The sequence below is a fragment of the Myotis myotis genome, unplaced genomic scaffold (assembly GCF_014108235.1).
Source record: "Myotis myotis isolate mMyoMyo1 unplaced genomic scaffold, mMyoMyo1.p scaffold_m19_p_4, whole genome shotgun sequence".
Taxonomy (NCBI): domain Eukaryota; kingdom Metazoa; phylum Chordata; class Mammalia; order Chiroptera; family Vespertilionidae; genus Myotis; species Myotis myotis.
In genome coordinates, this window is record NW_023416346.1 from 10748760 (window position 1) to 10769998 (window position 21239).

At 42.9% G+C, this 21239-nt stretch overlaps 1 protein-coding gene across 3 annotated transcripts in view; it reads right to left on the minus strand.

The window, feature by feature from the left end:
• The window catches only part of VAMP7 (vesicle associated membrane protein 7), a 37543-nt gene extending 16890 nt beyond the window's left edge, over positions 1-20653 (minus strand). For all 3 annotated transcript variants that reach the window (XM_036304900.1, XM_036304899.1, XM_036304901.1), the window contains exons 1-5: positions 20504-20653; positions 8720-8874; positions 5389-5446; positions 3293-3430; positions 1220-1310 (exon numbers count right to left, since the gene is read on the minus strand). In XM_036304900.1, coding sequence (XP_036160793.1) covers positions 1220-1310; positions 3293-3430; positions 5389-5446; positions 8720-8865 — 433 coding nt within the window. In that variant the 5' untranslated portion in view covers positions 8866-8874; positions 20504-20653. The remainder of the gene's footprint in view (positions 1-1219; positions 1311-3292; positions 3431-5388; positions 5447-8719; positions 8875-20503) is intronic.
• Positions 20654-21239: the final 586 nt, after the last annotated feature.

The following is a 21239-nucleotide window of genomic DNA, read 5'->3' on the forward strand; positions in this document are numbered from 1 at the left end:
AAGAAAATCATAATAGCCACAAAACCATTTCTAACAGAACTATTATAACACAAACATCTAAATCAGTGCTACCTAAGAGTGTCTGCTGCTGTTTTAAGTCTCTAAGCAAACTGTTCAGTCTCACTGAGATTTTCACAGTGACACATTCTCAATGAAGGGAGCACATCATTGAATTACAGAACCAAAGTGTAAAAAATAAAGACATGACTGGTAACCTATGATATAACTCAATGAAATGCTGTATGAACATAAAGTAGACTAACAACAGCCAACAGTCACTCAGCTCTCGCTATGTGCCCGGAACTGTACAAAGTGACTTACATACATTACCTCTTTTTTTCCAGGTATCTTTAGGTTCTATTATCTTTTTTTGCAGATTAGTAAATAAAGCTCAGAGAGGCTAAAGGACTGATCAAGGACTAACAGCAAGTAGGACGTGAAATCAGGCATGTATGACTCCAAATCTTGATCACTGTATTATACTGCCTCCATGAAATGGAATATAAACTGTGATTACAACTAAGTATACATGTGGATAAAAAGTTAAAGGAAGAAAAATGGAAAGAAATCTTAGGATGGTGAGACCAAGAATAAATTTTTAAATGCCTTTTTTTGCCCAGCCAGTGTGGCTCAGTGGTTGAGCGTTGACCTATGAACCAGGAGGTCACGGTTCAACTCCCGGTCATGGCACATGCCTGGGTTTGGGGCTCAATCCCCTGTGGGGGGCATCCAGGAGGCAGCTGATCAATGATTCTCTCTCATCACTGATGTTCCTATCTCTCTCTCGCTCTCTCTCCCTTCCTCTCTGAAATCAATAAAAAATCTATTTTTTAAAAAAGAGCTACAAACCTTCTAAGGAGGTTAAATAGTTATACTTTAAAGTATCTACTGATAATATCAGCTATCTGTGTATCTCCAGTCAAAACTGATTAAATTATGCTAAATCCTTGAACTGTTGTGAGGGTGTAGGAAATAGGTCTTGCTAAGTAAACTAACAAATTTAGATTATAGAACAATCATAACTACTAAAAAGAAACCATTCAAACAGTAGACAGTATCACAGGCAAGTAATCTCTGTATTTCAGCTGACAATTAGCTTCCAGTAGTAAGAATAAAGAAGTTTGGTTTCAGTCTCTCTAGACTAGAATTATTTGACCCTAATCAAGTAATCTATTATCATTTTTGCCCACATTCACGTGGACTGTGTCATGAAACATACCTATGTTTCTGACCATGATTCCTTTCAGCTCATCCACTTGGGCTTGGGTCTCCATCACTTTGTCTAGGCCCTTGTTTTCAGAATGATGCTTCTATAAGAAAATAATATTGATTTTATGGTACCCAGACATTATTTATAATAGGAAAACAAAAAGAAGAGGAATGACAATGAAAGTACTATAAAATTATGTGTCTATTGATATAAAAAACATGTCAATTCATTTAAACATTGTTACCAGACCTAGGAAAAATCCTACATAATAAAAGGCTAATATGCAAATTGTCCCCTTGACCAGGAGTTCCACTGGGCATTCAACCAGGGGGAATTCCACCAGGGGGCAGGGCCAGCCAGCCAGCCAACTGCTCGTGGCCCCTCCCCCCGGTCGGCCCCCCCCCAATTGGACCCCCAACCCCAATCAGGGCGGGCCAGCTGGACCCCACCCATGAATGAATTTGTGCACCAGGCCTCTAGTATAAACATAAAAATGTTACCAAATGAAATATGTGTTATAGTATAAAAATGCCACCTTACTCTAAATGAATTAAAGCTAAATGTATTATAATATATCAAATATACATCTGAGACTCTTGGAACAGAAGTAGGGGGTTCAGACTAGGAAGAAAGAAGAACAGAAGACTATAGTTGAGGCAAGGGGGACAGGACAGGGAAAGGATACACTAAATTGTTCCCCACTACTTGGGTATGATGAGATAGGAGATGGCCCAGCTTCTAGGCATCTGTTGTTATACTGTTGGGATCAAGTTATGCATCCTATTTTGATTGGCTTTTTATAGGAGCTAGAAATGTAAGATACTGATAACAGTATACATTTTGAAATTATCCATAGCGAACAATTATTGAGTGCTTGATATACAATATTCCAGTCACTTAACTGTGCTAAATGCTGAAAGTAGGGGGTATTATTTAATTTGCTCAAAAACTCTATGATGAAGACGCTATCATTATTATAGCCATTTACAGGTAACTATTCAGAGGGTCACACACAGAACTGGAGCTAATGACAACCACCTAAGTTGAAAGTTTGCTGCCAGCTTCCCTTGTTTACTTTTGTCTGTGCATTAGTATGTTTTCTGTTGGTGACATTTTACATAATTTCACATATATGAATGTTTCCTAGTGGGAAGCCTAAAACAAATCAACTGATTGAATAATAAAGATTTATAACTATTTAAAGGAACTTCATCCCTAGAGCAATGCATATTTAGAAGTATAATACTCAAAAAGAGCATTAAAGCCTGGCTGGCGTGGCTCAGTGGCTGAGCGTCCACCTATGAACCAGGAGTCTTTGGTCAGTCCCCAGTAAGGGCACATGCCCGGGTTGTGGGCTCGATCCCCAATGTGGGCAGTGTAGGAGGCAGCCAATCAGTGATTCTCTCTCATCATTGATGTTTCTATCTCTCTCTTCCTCTATAAAATCAATAAAAAATATTTTTAAAAGCCTCACATTGAGCAAAACAAGAAAAAGAGTACATAATATATTGTTCCATGTATAGGAAATAGAAAAGACAAAACTATAGTGAAAGAAAATAGAGCAGTGTTGCCTGAGGCAGAGTGAGGGAGAGGACTGACTGCAAAGGGGCGGTGAGGGAACTTTTAGAAGTTTTTCTATCGGAAAAGGGTGCTATTTCCCAGGTGTATACATATGTAAAACGTCACTGAGCCCACAATTAGGCATGCCTACAGATAAACAGACTTTCAAAGGACTGCTCTGAGTTTTTCAAAAATTAAATTTGTCTCATCGGGTGGTAGAAAGTCACTGAATAGGGTGAGGGGCCATTTGGCATGTTGAATGGATTTATGCGTTATGTGTAGTTTAAGTAGATGATCTTTAATGGCCTTCTCAATCCTGAGATACTCTATTATTAACAGAGAATATCACCAACTATTAGCTTTCTACCCTAAAATGACCCCTTTTTGTGAGAGAAATTGTATTATGGTGGCATATAATAACATAATCAGAAAACTGTATTGCAGGTCAGGGTCCTCTATATTCACGGTGCTTTGAGGTAATAAAGGTATGAATAAAAATACTAATCGTGAGAAAGATCTTACCAGCTGTGCAGCCAAGACACTTGAGAACTCACTATTCATGGCATAAGGCAACGCTGTCTGCGCTCTTGAACCATAGGTAGTCTGGAACCGCTTCTTTATCTCATTCAGAAAATTAAAGGCCCGGGAACGTTCAAAATCCTGAAGAGAGACCAACACAGAGTTCAAAAGTAAACAAAAGATGACATAGATGATTAACAACCATAAGAACAGCTAACATTTACTGAGCAATGATTCCATGAGGAAGAACTAACACTGACCTCATTTTACAGATAAGGAAACAAAGTCTCGGGAAAGGTAACTAACTAGCCAAAGGTCAGATAACTGGTAAATGAATGAGCCGAGAGTCCACTCCAAACATGTTTGATTACTGCCAAGTGAAGATAACAGGAACTAGGTGAGCTTCTTGAGAGCAGGAATTGGGGTTTACTTCCTCCATATCTTTCACAGGATCTTTTAGATGGCCCAGCTCAAGGTGTTTAATAAACCCATAATAACAGTACAGTCATTCATAACAAAGATAACACTACTAAGATAAACTTTGAATTGATTTTTTTTTCTAATAGTGGTGATACATTTGAAAAGATCAAATGATGTCCTCTTGTCTAGTCCCAGCTAGTCAAAAAGTATTTATATAATATATAAAGACTTACACACACACACACACAGACACACACACACACACACACACACACACAATCATAGCTCAATAAATGTAAGACTTAGCTCTGAGAAATTTAGTGATATTTCTCATCTACCCCAAGTCCTTTTACACCTGTCATTTCAGATACAGCTGGATTTTTCAAAATAATTTTTAAAAGTACTGTGAGACCAGGGATAAAAGTCACTGTGGTGACCACTGTGGCTGACACTTATCTCCACTTCACCAGTTGATTAATCTAAGCCCAGGGTTCTTACACTGGGGTCAGTGGTCCCAATTCAAGGGGCCTATGTACTTAGATAGAAAAAAAAAAGACACTGTTATTTTCACCAATCTTTAACTTATATTTCAATTTTGAATGTAGGGAACAAACCAGAGTAGTATCATTAGATGGTACCTGCCACCAACAGAAATCTTTTTTTTCCATATACTATCAGTTCTAAACATCTCCAAATATTGTTATAATAATAAAATTATCATTATTAGTTGTTAGACCCATGGCTAGATTTTGTTAATGAATTCATAAAGAAGCACATACCTTAAAACCTGTGAATACTGTCTTTCAATATTCTTGGTTTATAGTCATGTACTTTATTTCATATTTTAAAACATTCTGGGCGGGGCCCATGAATGTCAGAGGGGATCTGTGACACAATAAAAGCTAACACTCATGTCAATTCCATACCTCTGGTCAGTGATAAATTTATAAATAAGTATGTAGCCTAGTCCTAGCCAATGCTGCATGAAAGGAAGTCTGCTTTGAAAGCAGGGGGAGGGGAGAATGTGCTTTTGGGAAAAGCTTCCTCATTCCTACAATAAGAGACTGGAGAAAACCTAGTCCCCAGCCTCTGGGAACAAATAAGTAAGCGTGTGGCTACATGCAGGCATAGGGGGGATGGGGACTGTGTCTAGGGAGGAGCTGACACTAAGTCAGACAAAGGACCTTGAGAACATCAAGTTACTGAGCACAGAATTTACAAATACTCAAAAGCAACCTGCCAATGTGAACTACAGCCGATCACAGTGTCTTGTGATTTTCCCAAAGTTCACATACATTACAAAAAAATTCACTATTAATTGGAGGGATGAAATAATTTAATTTACTATTTCACATAAATTTTGAGAATATTTGACACCAAAGAGTCATAATTATGAACACCAATTCTCACTATACAATAGGATAAATGTAGAAGTTGCAAGGAGTTAAGCTAAAACTCTACCAGAACCAAGCTGATTTGCATATAACCAGATATCAACTCTGCTTGTCATTTGCTGCTTGCTCTATATGATAAATGTAAAGTATACAAAAAAATTTCCAGCTATGGACAGTTATATCCATGTCACCTTTACCCACCATAGATATAGATAATTAAGACTAAGAAATGACTCTATTAACAGTACACACAATTAAATAGCAATATGTCCTCAAGTTACTTACATCATCAGTAATACAAAGGTATATAATCCTGTCTTGGCAGATGTAATGAAACAAGTAACTGTAGGATAAAAGATATAAAAGTTATGTGGTTATGAGTAATATCTCTTTCTCTTTTGTCTTTTTCTATGTATAAGCAAAATCGTACTGCTAATGTGACCATATTATTTACAAATACTGTCTATTCTCTCTCTTTCCCTCCCTTATGCATACCTGTTTCTCTCAAGTCAAACTGATAGGAACAAACAAGAAACTAAAGAATGTCTCTACTCGCCCGGCCGGCGTGGCTCAGTGGTTGAGCATCGACCTATGAACCAGGAGATCATGGTTCGATTCCTGGTCAGGGCACATGCCCAGGTTGCAGCTCCATCCCCAGTGTGGGAAGTGCAGGAGGCAGCCGATCAATGATTCTCTCTCATCACTAATGTTTCTATCTCTCTCCCTCTCCCTCCTCTCTGAAATCAATAAAAATATATTTAAAAAATAGAATGTCTCTACTCTAACTATATAGCACAACAGGGTGCACATTTATCCATTAAAATTATAGCTGCACAAGCATAATTAGACTCTTAAGGCTTGGACAAGAGATGACATCTTAGGAGGGACATGTAATTAAGGTTAACCCCCAATGAGCAATATGGTCTTCTTTGTTGCCTTCTCCTAAGATCTCAAAGCAAACACTTTCTTCTCCCAAATACTCAATGATAACATTTGCTTGGTATCTGCTTTGAAGTCAGTTGCTGGGCTGGGTGATGAGTAAACTCTTCAGTCCCTGCCTTCACAGAGATCACTGAAGGGAGTGACAGAGTGGCATGGTTTAGGTAGGATGAGGAGTTAAAGTTCAGCAGATGGTGCTCTGGGGACACAGAGGAGGTACCTAAGAGAGTTTGGCTAAGGGTAACAGGAAGGATGTCCTGGAATAAGTAAGAGATGGCGAGGTGAAGGGCGAGCGAAGTGTTCCCGAGTGAGAGACCAACAAGCATTAAGGGCCTGGAGCACATCATGAGTCTAGGAAACTAAAATGTGTTCATCTGACTGGAGTATAGAGTGTAAGGAAAAAATCAATGGACTGTACAGGTGAGGCTAGAGAAGGGAGCAAATACCAGGTTACACAAGACTTTAAAACCTCACTATGCATTATCCTAAGAACAGTGAACAAGGGGAGAGTGTGATTAGATTTGCAATATAAAAGGATGTTTGGGCCCTGACCAGTGTGGCTCAAACCAGGGGGATGGTGGCCCCGACCAGGGGGATGGTGGCACATCCCCCTGGATCCCCAGTAGGGGGCGTGCAGGAGGCAGCTCATTGATGTTCTTTTTCTCATCCATGTTTCTATCTCTCTCCTTCTCCCTTCCCCCCTCTCTAAAATCAACAAAAACATATATATATATTTTTAAAAAGGATGCTTTGCCTAGTGTGGAGAACTAACAGAAAGGAGGACCAGACAGATTCCCCTGCAGTAGAGCAGGTGAGAAACAATGAAGGAAATAAACTAAAGTACTATAGGCGGAAGAAGGGACAGAGAAGAAACAGAACAGAATCTGGTGATTGGCTATTGGAGGTGAGGCAGAGGGATTACTCAGCTTTGCCACCTAGATTTCTACCTTGGGCAAGTGGATAGACAGAAGTATCTGTTGAGTTATATTATTTTTAAAAATATATTTTTATTGATTTCAGAGAGGAATGGAGAAAGAGAGAAACATCAATGATGAAAGAGAATCATTGATCAGCTGCCTCCTGCACATCCCACACTGGGAATTGAGCTTACAACTTGGGCCTGTGCCCTGACCAGGAATCAAACTGTGACCTCCTGGTTCATAGGCCGATGCTCAACCACTGAGCCACACCGGCCAGGCTGGAGTTATATTATTAATGTTCACATAGAGGCTTCATATGAATTACCCGGAGGTATGGGAAGTCAGGCAAAATGTCTTCCTCCACTGCCTTCCACATTGCCCTACCCAGTGGCTCTGAAACATCTGCTAGTGGTAACCACTTCCTTTTTCTGGAAAGTGCTTTCTCTCTACTAGATTTCCTTGACAGCAGGCTGGCCTAGTTTATGTGGCCGTCTCTTTCCTTCTCTGTTGATGTTTTCCAGCAGCCTCAGCCCCTGCTTTCCTCACACACGCTCCCTGAAGGGCAGCACCCACTCTCATGTTTTGTTGTTGATGTTTGTTTTCGGCTACAGCAATTGTGATGGCTACTCCTAAATCGGACCTCTCTGCCGAGTTCTAGCTCTGCATACGCTACTGTCCACTAGACATATCCAACCGGATGTCCAAAATGGAAGTCATCCTTTTCCCTACAAAATGTATTTCTCCTAAATCACACTTGGGAGTAACTTGGTGCAAAGATAACAAAAGGAAATGAGGGATGGTTCTTGCTATCAAGGGGACAGAGACAAAAGATAAAGATTGTAATTATAATATAGTAAGTATTACAATGTGAATAAACCCAGGATTCTACGGAGACGCACAAAAAGGGGGTACCTGACCCTAGCTAGTTTGGCTCAGTAGATAGAGCGTCGGCCTGTGGACTGAAGGGTCCCGGGTTCAATATGGGTCAAGGGCACCTGCCTGGGTTGTGGCTCGATCCCCAGTAGGGGGTGTGCAGGAGGCAGCCGAACAATGATTCTCTCTCACCATTGATGTTTCTATCTCTCTCTCCTCCCTTCCTCTCTGAAATCAATAAAAAGGGGGGGGGGCACCTGGCCTGGCTTGGAGTTCAGGGGTTTCTAGAAGAAGCTGGGTGGAAGGGCAAAGGGTGGGAATGAGGGACATCTGTAATACTGTCAACAATAAAAAAAAAATGAAGACAGCCTGGCTGGTGTGGGTCAGTGGTTGGGCATCAACCTATGAACCAGGAGGTCGAAGTTCCATTCCCGGTCAGGGCACATGCCCAGGTTGTGGGTTCAATCCCCAGTGGGGGCCGTGCAGGAGGCAGCTGATCAATGATTCTCTCTCATCATTGATGTTTCTCTCCCTCCCTCTCCCTTCCTCTCAGAAATCAATAAAAATATATTTTAAAAAATATTACATATCTTATCTGTATCAAGTTTCACATATCCTAGAGCTCTATAACAAAGTCATTTTTACATCTCACATTTCCTTTTCTTTCTTGAAAATATTAAATCACTTCAAATGATAGAATAAAATAATTATAAGTTAAATTTATAATTAATAGAAATTGACATGTTCTAAGCTGGTAAAGGTTACTGTTCTGTCAGCTTATTCAAATGATCTGCTAAGAAGTTTCTTTCCTAGTTTTATGCTGTCCTGACTACAATAATAGAATTCACTTCTTTCACCCTTCACCCAGGCAGCACAGAACTCACCTGCCATGTGAGTATGTTAGTTTGTTGTTTTCAGAAGGAATCTTAGCCAGAATCTGCTCCGTCACCTCCAGGAAGTTTCCTCCGCACCAAGCATGTTTGGCAAGGATGGTAGTTCCTCTGGCCACAACAGCAAAAAGAATGGCCATGGTTTTAACCTATCAAAGGGAAAAAAGGCTTAGAATATTTCTTTGATATTATCTTTCAAAAGTAACTTAATATCATTTATCAACATCTGCCTGAAGACAGTATTGACCAAGACATTATAACATTAAATGTAACAGACTTAATTACAGGCTTAACAAGAGCGTCAACCTATGAACCAGGAGGTCATGGTTTGATTCCTGGTCAGGGCACATGCCTGTGTTGCAGGCTCGATCCCTAGTAGGGGATGTGCAAGAGGCAGCCGATCAATGACTCTCTTTCATCACTGATGTCTCTCTCTCTCTCCCTTCCTCTCTGAAATCAGTAAAAATATATTTGAAAAGGATCACCATCTTGTATAAGCTTACAACCTAAACCATGCTGATATGCATACATATATAGATGCTAGAGGCCCAGTGCAGGAGATTTGTGCACTTGGGGGTCCCTCAGGCTGGCTTGTGCCCTCTCACAGTCCGGGAGCCCTCAGGGGATGTCCGACTAACAGCTTAGGGGAGCAGGCCTAAGCCATCAGTTGGACAATTTGCATATTAGCCTTTTATTATATAGGACTAGAGGCCCAGGGCACAAAAATTTGTGCACTCGGGGGAGGGGGGGGGTCCCTCAGCCTGGCCTGTGCCCTCTAGCAGTCTGGGACCCCTTGGGAGATAACGACCTGCTGGCTTAGGCCTGCTCCCGGGTGGCAGAGGGCAGGCCCAATCCCTAGGTGCAGCCCCTGGTCGGGCTCAGAGCAGGGCCGATTGGGGAGCTGGGGCACCGCCCCGTCATGCACAGAGCAGGGCGGATCGGGAGGTTGCGATGCCACCCTCAGTCACGCTCAGGGTAGGGCCGATCAGGGGGTTGGGGCGCCGCCACTCTCACACTCAGGGCAGGGCTGATGGGGAGGTTATGGCTCTACCCCGTCACACACAGAGCAGGGCCCGTGGGGGGGGGGGTTGGGGCGCTGCACCCTGTCACACACTGAGCAGGGCCGATCAAGGGGTTGGGGCGCCGCATCCTGTTACACACAGAGCCGCAGGGTGATCAGGGGGTTGGGGAGCTCCCCGCTATCAGGCACAGAGCAGGGCTGATCAGGGGGTTGGGGCGCCTTCCCCTGTCACGAACAGAGCAGGGCAGATAGGGAGGTTGTGGCCCCGCCCCCTGTCACACACAGAGCCGCAGGGTGATCAGGGGGTTTGGGCGCTGCCCCCTGTCACGCTGATCCCAGTGCCGGGAGGCCTCACGGCTCTGCTGATCTCGGTGCTGGGAGGCATATTACCCTTTTACTATATAGGATAGAGGCCTGGTGCATGGGTGGGGGCCAGGTGGTTTGCCCTGAAGGGTGTCCTGGATCAGGGTGGGGGTCCCCACTGGGGTGCCTGGCCAGCCTGGATGAGGGGATGATGGCTGTTTGCAGCTGGTCACACACCCTTCAAGGTGGGGGTCCTCACTGGGGTGCCTGGCCAGTCTGGGTGAGGGGCTGAGGGCTGTTTTCAGGCTGGCGGGTGACTGAAGCTCCCAACCGCCCCTTTTTTTTTTTTTTTTTTTTTTAATTCTGGGCCAGCTTTAGCTCTGGCTCCAGCTCTGAGGCCTCTGCTGCTGAAAGCAGGTATCTGGTTTGTTTGGGTTCTATAATCGAAACACTGTATCAACTCCAGCTCTGAGATCCCGGCTGGGTGAAAGTAGGTTTCTGGGGTTTTGTTTAGCTTCTATGTTTGTAACAATGTTTCAACCTGCAAGCTCAGAGGTCGGCAAGGCAGGCGGGGAACGTTGGAGTCCTCCGTCACTGAAGCAAGCAAGCCTCATGTTAGCTTCAAGCTGCCTGGCTGCCAGCCGCCATCTTGGCTGGCAGCTAATTTGCATATTGCCCTGATTCGCCAATGGGAAGGGTAGCGGAGGTATGGCTAATTACCATGTTTCTCTTTTATTAGATAGGGTAGGATACCAAATAATACATATATGCAAATAATACATATATGTATGTGTGTATACAAAGTGATGTATATGTGATGCACACACATATACCTTACATTGATGGACAGGTTGCATTTGTAAATTATACAGCACAAATTCATATCACCCTTTAAAAAGCGATGACCACAGATATCAAAGGGACATAAAGATGTCTTCATCCTTTAATGCAATAATATCATCCTGAAAATTTATCCTTGGGAAGTAGTTCAACAGAAGTTAGACTCTAGATTCCTAAAGATACCTATTAACAATAATAACCCATATTGTAAAACTTTAGACAATAAAGAGAAATAATAGCCCATATTTATTAGGTGCTTACTATGTGCTAGGCACCATTTTAAGCATTTTACCAATATTAGCTCATTTAGCCCTCACATCAATGAAATTATGCACTATTATGAAACGTACATTAAAATGAAGAAACTGAACTATAGATGACTTAGATAATTTGCCCAAAATTACAGAGCTAGGAAGTGATAAGAGTTGGGATTTAAATCCAGGCACTATGGCTCTAAAAGCCACAATCTTATCCCCTATACTAGTAGGTATACTGCCTCTATTAGAAAGGCATTAATTACCCATAACAGAAACAAAGTGAAAACAAGCAACATTTCATAGGAGAGGAGTGCTTCTTTAAATTATCCTTCAGAAACAAAGCATTTCTAAAACAATGCAGCATGCGTTTAAGATTATTTTTCTCATATTGATGACTTTGTAGCACTGCTTTCCTCCATGACAGCCCAGTTTGTCTTATCTAATGCTATACACTTATAAAAAGGGATGCAAAAAAATGCCTTCCTAGTCTTCAACTAACTCTTCAACCTAATGCTGTTTGTTATGTTCAGTTTCATCCCATAAGCCAGTGCTTCTCACACTGCAGTGAATGAGTCATCTTAGGTGGCAGAGTAAGCGTCACTTGTTAAAATTTCATATTCTTGGCAGTATCCCCTGCAATTCTGATTCAGTAGGCCTGATGTGGGGCCTCGAATATGTGTCTCATACAAGCCTGCCTGGATGCAGGTGATTCATACAGCCGCATTTTGTGAAACACAGCAACAGATATAAAGTGCTTGACGTCAGGGCCGACCCCCTGATTCCTTCTCGGAATCCTAGCCCCAAAGGATAGCACACAGACAGAGATGCTCTTCTGTCTCTTGAACTTAACTCTTCTCATTCCACTCTCTAAATGAGGGTGTTCCCCAGAGTTATGTCCTCAGGCATCTTCTTTCTGGATTTCTCCTTATAATATGGAGCAAGTTATAATGTCTCAATCACTTTTCATGTTATATCCCTCAATTCTCAAAACCTCAATTGGCCCTAGCCCATTTGGCTCAGTGGATAGAGCGCCGGCCCGTGGACTGATGGGTCCCGGGTTCAATTCTGGTCAAGGGCACATACCTCTCTGGCAGGCTCAACCTCTAGCCCTGGCCGGGGAGCATGTGGGAGGCAACCAATGGATATGTCTCTCTTACATCAATGTATCTCTTTCTGTATCACTCCCCGTCCCTTCCACTCTTTCTAAAAATCACTGGAGAAATATCCTTGGGAGAGAATTAACAACAGGAAAATAAATAAAAATTAAAGCAGTGTTTCTGGGGGAAAAAAGTTAAAAAAAAATAAAAATCTCAACTGACCCTGTAACATTCTCCAAATATTACTCCATTTTAAAAATCATCATCTACACACTCTCTATGCTTCTATACCTCCTTTGAACTCTCCAACTTACTATATTCTGGCTTTTGTCCTCAACACTCCATAAAACCGTGCTTGCTAAGATCACCAACTGCCTCTCTGTTGCAAAATTTAGTGGTAACTTCTCTATTCTCACTTCACTTGACCTCCCAGAACAGTCAACACCGTGGACTAAACCCTCTTTCTTGAAATTCTCCTACATGTCTGGTTCTCCTGTCATCTTGCTAGTCCTCCTCCTCTAGTTTACCTCTAAATGTTGAATTTCCACAGGGATTGGTTCTGCACTCTTATCCCTAGATGAGCTGACCTAGACCTGCCATTTATTTGCTGAAGACACATTGCCTGCAAGAAACAAAACAGTTCTGGCTGGTGTGGCTCAGTTCGTTGAGCGTTGTCCCATACACCAAAAGGTGGCAGTTGGATTCCCAATCAGGGTGCATACCTAGGTTGCGGGTTTGATCTAAGGTCGAGGCGTGTGCGGGGAGCGGGCGGGGGAGGGGGCAACCAATCAATGTTTCTCTCTCTCTCTAAAAAAAATTTTTTTTAAGAAACAAAACAAAGCAGAAAAAAGCAAAGGCACACCAAAATTGAGGGAAAACCAAAGATAAAACCCAAGATGCAACAAATAGCTGAGGGAAAGGTAGATGAACAGGGATCCACAAAGAAGACTGGGGCCCGGTCCATGTGGTTCAGTGGTTAGGCATCAACCTATGCACCAGGAGGTCCTGGTTTGATTCCTGGTCAGGCACGTGGCTGGATTATGGGCTCGGTCCTCAGTGTGGGACATGCAGGAAGCAGTCGATCAATGATTCTCTCCCATCATTGATGTTTCTACCTCTCTCTCCCTCTCTGAAATACATACATACATACACATACATACATACGTACATACAACTAGGAAAATGAAAGGAAAGTCAGAAGAGCGTGGTGGCCTGGAAGCCAAAGGGAAAGAAAGCTTCAAGAAGGACAAGTGTCAGCTCCTAGCTGTGTTCACTGATGCACAGTATGATGTCTCTAAAACAGTCACTGAACTTTTATAACGAAGGAGGTCACTGGTTAGGGTCAAAGAGATACGCCATGGAGTGGAACAAAAACACAAAGAGAAACAGAGATGAAGAATCATATGGTTCCTGACACACAGAGACGGAAAAGTAGCAGCCTCAGTCCCTTAGCCGCTGGAAGAACACTGAGTTTGGCAACTATACAAAAACATCCAGTGTCTTAGTGGACCCTAAGTCCATTATGAACTGACATGAGGTAATTGCTTAAAAAGCATATGTAATCTTAAATTACATTTAGAGACAGGGTATCTTGATCTCTTTAAGTACTACTGCCATTGTACTCTGTGGTAGTCAGAACACAAGTGGAATACTGAGTTCAGTTCTGGGTATAGTATTTCAAGATTGCACGGAAGGGCAACAGTATGGGCGAGAGACCTGGAGATTGTATCACTTAAGAATGGCCAGAGGAACTAGAAATCTTTCACAAGAAAAAGAGAAGACTTAGAGCAGTGGATCTCAACCTTCCTGATGCCGCGACCCTTTAATACCGTTCCTCATGTTGTGGTGACCCCCAACCATAAAATTATTTTCGTTGCTACTTCATAACTGTAATTTTGCTACTGTGATGAATCGTCATGTAAATATCTGATATGCAGGATGTATTTTCATTGTTACAAATTGAACATAATTAAACCATAGTGATTAATCACAAAGACAATATGTAATTATATATGTGTTTTCCGATGGTCTTAGGCGACCCCTGTGAAAGGGTCGTTCGACCCCCAAAGGGGTCGCGACCCACAGGTTGAGAACCACTGACTTAGAGGGACTATGACAGCAGTCTTCGAGTTGATATAAAGTACAGTCACTTAGAACAGGGTGCGTTACTCGGATTATTAACTAAGTACAATGGATATCAGTTACAGGGAAGCAGTGTTTTATTCAATAAAAGCAGTCCTCAATTTAAAAATGCCTGACTGCTAAACACTGAGTACATAGCAACAAACTTTACTTTCCTCTCACATGTCACTAATAGGAATTTCTTACTCTCTCCTATACTGCTAAAAATCCCACCTATCACCCGGCCAGTGTGGCTTAGTAGTTGAGCGTTGACCTATGAACCAGGAGTTCACGGTTTGATTCCCAATCAGGGCACATGCCCAGGTTGCGGGCTCAATCCCCAGTGTGGGGCGTGCAAAAGGCAGCCAATCCATGATTCTCTCTCATCATTGATGTTTCTGTCTCTCTCCCTCTCCCTTCCTCTCTGAAATCAATAAAAATAAATTTTTTAAAAAAAACCCACCTATCATCCAGTCTCACCTGCCCCCACTGTAATCCCTTGCAATATAACCCGTAATGTCTGAATGAGTATTGGGATCATAGAAACAACTGTGACAGGAATAATACTGAATTTGAAATCAGAAAACCTGGCTCTGCTAATTATCAGCAGTTAGTGAATGTTCAATACACCATAGAGTGCTATTCAAATATATTTAAGAAGAAAAAAAATGAAAAGATAAGCCAGAGAGAGAAAAGAAGAAAAAAGAGATAATCCTATATAATAAAAGCCTAATATGCAAATTGACCGGATAGCAGAACAACCGGTGGAATGACCAGTCACTATGATATGCACTGAACACTAGGGAGCAGATGTTCAATGCAGGAGCTGCTCCCAGCCCGTAGGCCCCAGGCCAGCCAAGACGGGTGCCAGTGACCAACTCCCCCCCCCCCACCAATCGCCCCACAGAGGGAGGCAACCAGTGGTGGTGGTGGGGGGTGGGGCTGACGAGCAGGGTGTGCCAGGCTGACCAAGGTGGGTGCCAGCAGGGGCCCCCCACTCGCCCCACTGGTTGCTCCACAGATCAGCCCTGATCGCGGGCCAGGCCTAGGGACCCTACCCATGCACGGATTTCGTGCACCAGGCCTCTAGTGGAATATAAAGGAAAGCCCTGTCTCACCATTCTTCCCTGTTCTCTTATTCTCTGCTTGCTTAGTCCCACAGCCATCATCCCAATTCTACTCCATTCCTGCTAAGAATTGTGTATGAGTTTCCTGTGGACCATTTAAAAAAGTGCAGAAAGTATTAAGGCTTAAAACAATTTCAGAAGCCTAAAATCAAGATGCTGGCAGGGCCATGCTCCCTCTGAAATCTGTAGGAGAAAATCCTTCCTTGTCTCTTCCTAGCCTCTGATGCTTTGCTGGCAACCCATGGCGGCAGCTGAAGCACTTCAGTCTCCGCCTCCATAGTCAAACCGTCCATGTTTTCACATAGCATTCTCTGTGTATCTTCTCTCCTTACAAGGATACCTACTCCAGCCAGGCCCGCATGGCTCAGTGGTTGAGCATCGACCTATGAACCAGGAGGTCACGGTTCAGTCCTGGTCAGGACACATGACTGGGCTGCGGGCTTGATCCCCCATGTGGGGCGTGCAGGAGGCAGCCGATCAATGATTCTCTGTCATCATCAATGTTTCTCTCTCTCCCTCTCCCTTCCTCTCTGAAATCAATACAAATATATCTTTTAAAAAGGATACATACTCCAGTATGACCTCATGTTAACTTACAGCTTAATTACTATAACTTCAAAGACCCTACTTCCAAATGAGATCACATTCACAGGTACCAGGGGTCAGGATTCAACATATCTTCGTCGAGGACACAATAAACCCCCACCTTAGAGATTAACCGTTCCCTCCAAATCACTTCTACTCTCCCTTCCACATATGCACATCACCCAAACTTGCCTCCCTTTCCTCTCCAAAACCTCTATTCATCTCTTTCCTTAGTTATGTAAGAGTCCTTACAGCGGTGGGTGAGAAGTGCAACCTCCCATAGTTTGGAGTTAGAACAGGACTGTTTCTACAGCCTAGAAGTTTCCAAGGAAAGGACATTTTTGTTCCAGTTGCTACGATTCCCCCCAAAAGAAAAAATATATGCTATGGGGAAATCCAAATGAGAAATCTCGATGCAGTTTTGTTTGTTTGTTTTTTGTAGAAGAATTATTATAAATTGTGGTGAAAGTCTTTAAGTCCATTAAAATAAAGGTTAAATAAGATGCTACTGGTTGGCATACCAATAAAAACATCACAAGTAGCATTGTTTATAGAGGAAACTGCATCCAGAGTGTCAAACAATAATCTTGCAAAGGAACCTGAGGAATATATGTATTTGTAAGTAAGGGACCACCTATATTTGTAAAAAAATTGCTAACAAAATAGCACAGCAATGATGCAAATGCTCCTCCTCCATGGAGGCATCTTTAAGAGGAGGCTGAAGAGTTTCAGATAACTGATGAGGAGAAAAAGCCATCTCAGTGTTTCTCACACTCCAGTCTATGTGTTCTGAGAAATTTTGAAATTCTGTATATTTATTTTGATAAAATTTAAAAATGTATGCCCTAGCCAGTTTGGCTCAGTGGATAGAATGTTGGCCCATGAACTGAAGGGTCCTGGGTTCAATTCTGGTCAAGGGCACATACTTGGGCTGCAGGCTCAATCCCTGGCCCTGGTCAGGGTGCATGCGGGAGGCAACCAATCAATGTCTCTCTCTACTATCAATGTTTCTCTGTCTCTCCCTTCCACTCTCTCTAAAAAAATCAACAGAAAAATATCCTTGGGTGAGGATTAAAAAAAAAAATTAAGCCTGGCCAGTGTGGCTCAGTGGTTGAGTGTCGACCTTTGAATCAGGAGGTTGAAGTTCGATTCTCAGTCAGGGGACATGCCCGGGTTGCAGGTTTGATCCCCAGTGTGGGGCATGCAGGAGCCAACGGATTGATGATTCTCTCTCATCATTGATGTATGTCTCTCTCTCCCTCTCTGAAATCAATAAAAAATATTTTTTAAAAATTTAAAGATGTATATGAATATTCTGGATCATTGACTTGTATACCTTATAAATGAGTGATGGCACACAACGCAGTGCCCCATTTGCATTATGAGGTCCCTAAAATGACAATGCTTAATTTTTAATGCAATGGAAGCATGTCTGGCAGCTCTTAGGTTGGCATATCCTAAAATCATAACAATCATAACTCAAGCACTCTTGAATTTCTGTTGTGCTTTTACAATCAGTTATAAAGATGAAATGTATCTTTCACAGTAACAATTTACAATGGAAAGATATCTGCACTGAAAAAACTTAAGAATTGAGACTTTCCGCTGACATTCGGAAAATGACAATGTGGCAGAATAACAAGGACAGGTATGTTTTCTCAGGCTAAGGAGAAAATACTATAATACTCCAAGATGTGCTTGTACAAAGTGGAAACCAAATGGTACAATAATGTGCTATATAATAAAGGCTGTCCACCTGTCCAAATAGAAAAAAAGGGGGAAGGATTAACTCATTACATATCACATGGTAATGATTAACCCAAAATAAAAAGTATTCTATATCATTATTTATATTATTGCAAGGGGATTGATCTATTATGGAATGGTCCACATTTGATTAATGAGAAGGTTTAGGGCTATGTCTAATGGCCTCATATAAAGAAGGTCTTGTGTAAGTTAAGTAATATGAATTGGATCAAGTAGTTTTTCTATTTCAATTCAACACGTATGTTCTGAAGGTTTACTATGTGGCAGTCAATGTAGTAGACACAATATGAAGACCACTAAAAAAAAGACCTCTACACTCAAGGGAGGCATAGTACAATGGGGAAGACAGACAAATCAATGCAATAAAATGTAATCTACTAATAAAAGAGAAAGATGCAAATTGACTGTACCTCTGTGACACCCACCAGCCAATCAGGAGTGAGTATGCAAATTAACCCAACAAAGATGGTAGGTTAATTTGCATACATAGCTGCTGAGCGGCCAGGGGTGGGGCAGGACGCTTGCATCCGCCATGACGACGACGCAGGCATTCCGCACAGCCCTAGCCGCTCTGGGCCTCTGGCCAGCATGGGAAGGTGGAAAGGCAGTGCTGGCAGCCAAGGGAAGGAAGGCCCATTCTTGCACGAATCTTCGTGCATCAGGCCTCTACTGGTAATATAAGAATGTACACAACTGTTCAGGAGATTTCTTAAAAATCTGTGTTTATCACACCTTGACTAAGAAAAAAAGAATGCAGGTGTCAACCTACGTATTAGGAAATTTCTCAGTACACTGTTACAACTATTTCTCTTTGAGAGGGAGGTCAAATTGTCTATTTTATCTTCACTAGGTTCTCAGTGTTCAGCACAGTGCCTGGCATATACTATTCCCTGAAGTATTTTGGACACTAAGCATGATTTGGTTTTAAATATATTATATCCCTAGCTGGTTTGGCTCAGTGGATAGAGTGTCGGCCTGAGGACTGAAGGGTCCCAAGTTCAATTCCAGTCAAGGGCATGTACCTCAGTTGCAGGCTCAATCCCTGGCCCCATCCAGTCCAGGTGCCTGGGAGGCAACCAATCGATGTGTCTCTCTCCGATCAATGTTTCTCTCTCTCTGTCTCTCCTCATCCCTTCCACTCTCTCTAAAAATCAATGGGAGCCCTGGCCTCTTTGGCTCAATGGATAGAGCATCGGCCTGTGAACTGAAGGGTCGCAGACTCGATTCCAGTCAAGGGCACATGCCCGGGTTGTGGGATCAATCCCCAGTGTGGGGTGTGCAGGAGGCAGCTGATCAATGATTCTCTCTCATCATTGATGTTTCTCTCTCTCTCTCCCTCTTCCTTACTCTCTGAAATCAATAAAAATATATTATATAAAAAATCAATGGGAAAAAATAAATATACTATAAATGATAGATAACTTTATTAGTAGGATCTGACAAAAAGAATGTTTCAGTTGCCAACTATCTCCCTAAGTAAGATAAAGCAATTGATCTGAGAATAATCCACCCCCCAACTCTTTCGTCTGGGTCTGAGGCGGAAACAAACCAACGACAGATAAACCACCAATTCTGATGTAATAACCTTGGAGGAGACAGAAGAGTGAAGAACAGACGTTGATATGAGAGAGGAAAAGAAGAAATGTTTATGAAAAGCCTTAAGTCTAGTCATAGCTCAAGACTGTTCTTGTTGGTATTATAAATATTCTTTTTGGGTGATGCTCTTAGACCCAACCCAATCGCTCTGACTTTCTCAGAACAGTAGCCTACCCTGTCAAGTCAACCACTTGTTTTATGTTACACTGACTACCACTGCCACCATATAACATGATCTTAATTATTCTTCTTTGTTCCCAAACATGTAAGCTACTGAGAGTAGCGATTCCTATGTTTTGTTTCCAGCTATATCCCTTGCACTTAGAAGAGTGTCTAACACAGAATAGCTGTTCAAGAAGTGCTCTCAGACACAGCTATTCAAAGGGAAAGGATGTCCCAAACATGACAGTATCCTCTGGGATCATGGATGGGACAATGGAGGTACAGGTAGTTGAGAAAAATTAATAAGACAGAAAAGGGTTTGACAACTGACTGGGGTGTTTTGAGAGAGGGAGATGTAAAGCATGTACCAGAGGAGCTATTACATGGTCAGTGTTTGTTAAATATTGGCCAATAATAACAACATCATACATGTCTGATGTTGAGAAAACAGTGGGTGGAAATAAGAGTTCCCAACCGAACTGAGGAAGAAGAGTGTCAACACTGCGGGGTGGAGGACGGGCTCGCGGAGGGCTAGAGACCCACCTAGGAGCCCAGGATGAGGATGAGAAGCAGAAAGTGACGTGAGAAAACCAAGGGCGTCAAGGGGAGTTTTCAGAAAACTCAAGAGATGTCGAGAGATTCAATGCCAGCTTAATTAAACTTGTCATCTGTCCCCCTGCTGTATGTGACGCATTCTGACACTCTTTATCTCGCGGCCTTTTCAGTGGCGTTAACACTCACTTCGCCAAAACTGTACCCGGCTGACAAAACTGTCGACGACAGAGAAACCCAAGTCACCCTAGCACTGCCTCCTCTTTCTACGCCGGCACGTCCGGGTCCACATCTCTGCCCTCCCTCCGCTGTCGCTCCCCGCCTTCCGCCGAGCGCCCCGCTCCGTTTACCTGTCCGGACGCCCCCTGAGAGCGCGCGGGCTCCGGACGGTGGGGCGCAGTTCAGCGGAGGGTCTTTAACTCCCGGCTCCCAGAGAAGGCTGGGACCGGACGCCGCCAGCTTCCGGGTACGGAGCCCCGCCCGCGCGCGGCCTCTTGGGAATGTGAGTGCTCCTCCAATAGGAGCGGGTGGAGGGGTGGGGCCTGTGCGTTCCCAGCCGCCGCACTTCCCAGGAGCCACACTGCATTCTGGGAGTGGTAGTGCGGACTGGGTTATAGCCCTGGTCTGTCACATGTTCAGTCAATAACTTGCTTAAAGGACGTCAAGCACTATTTCTCCAGGAAAACGAGAGGCTGCGGTGTCACAAAACGTCTACCAGCATTGAGTGGGCGGGATAAATGAAGAGCCAAGCTTGTCCCACCAACTGCCTGCTTAGTCTCAACAGGTAATGTACATACATATAAAGTAGAATTCATTTGGCAGGGACTCCCTCTAATTTACCCACAAAATTTCCTAACCTCTTTGGAACCTTCTGGTGAGGACCTGCTTCCTTTATCCCATTCTTTTGCAATAACAGCTACTGCTGCTACTACTACTCTACTTAAAATTTTTTAAATTGATTTCAGAGAGGAAGGGAGAGGGAGAGAGAGATGGAAACATCAATGATGAGAGAGAATGGGATTGAGCCCACAACCTGGGAATCTAACTGGGACCTCCCGGTTCATAGGTCAATGCTCAACCACTGAG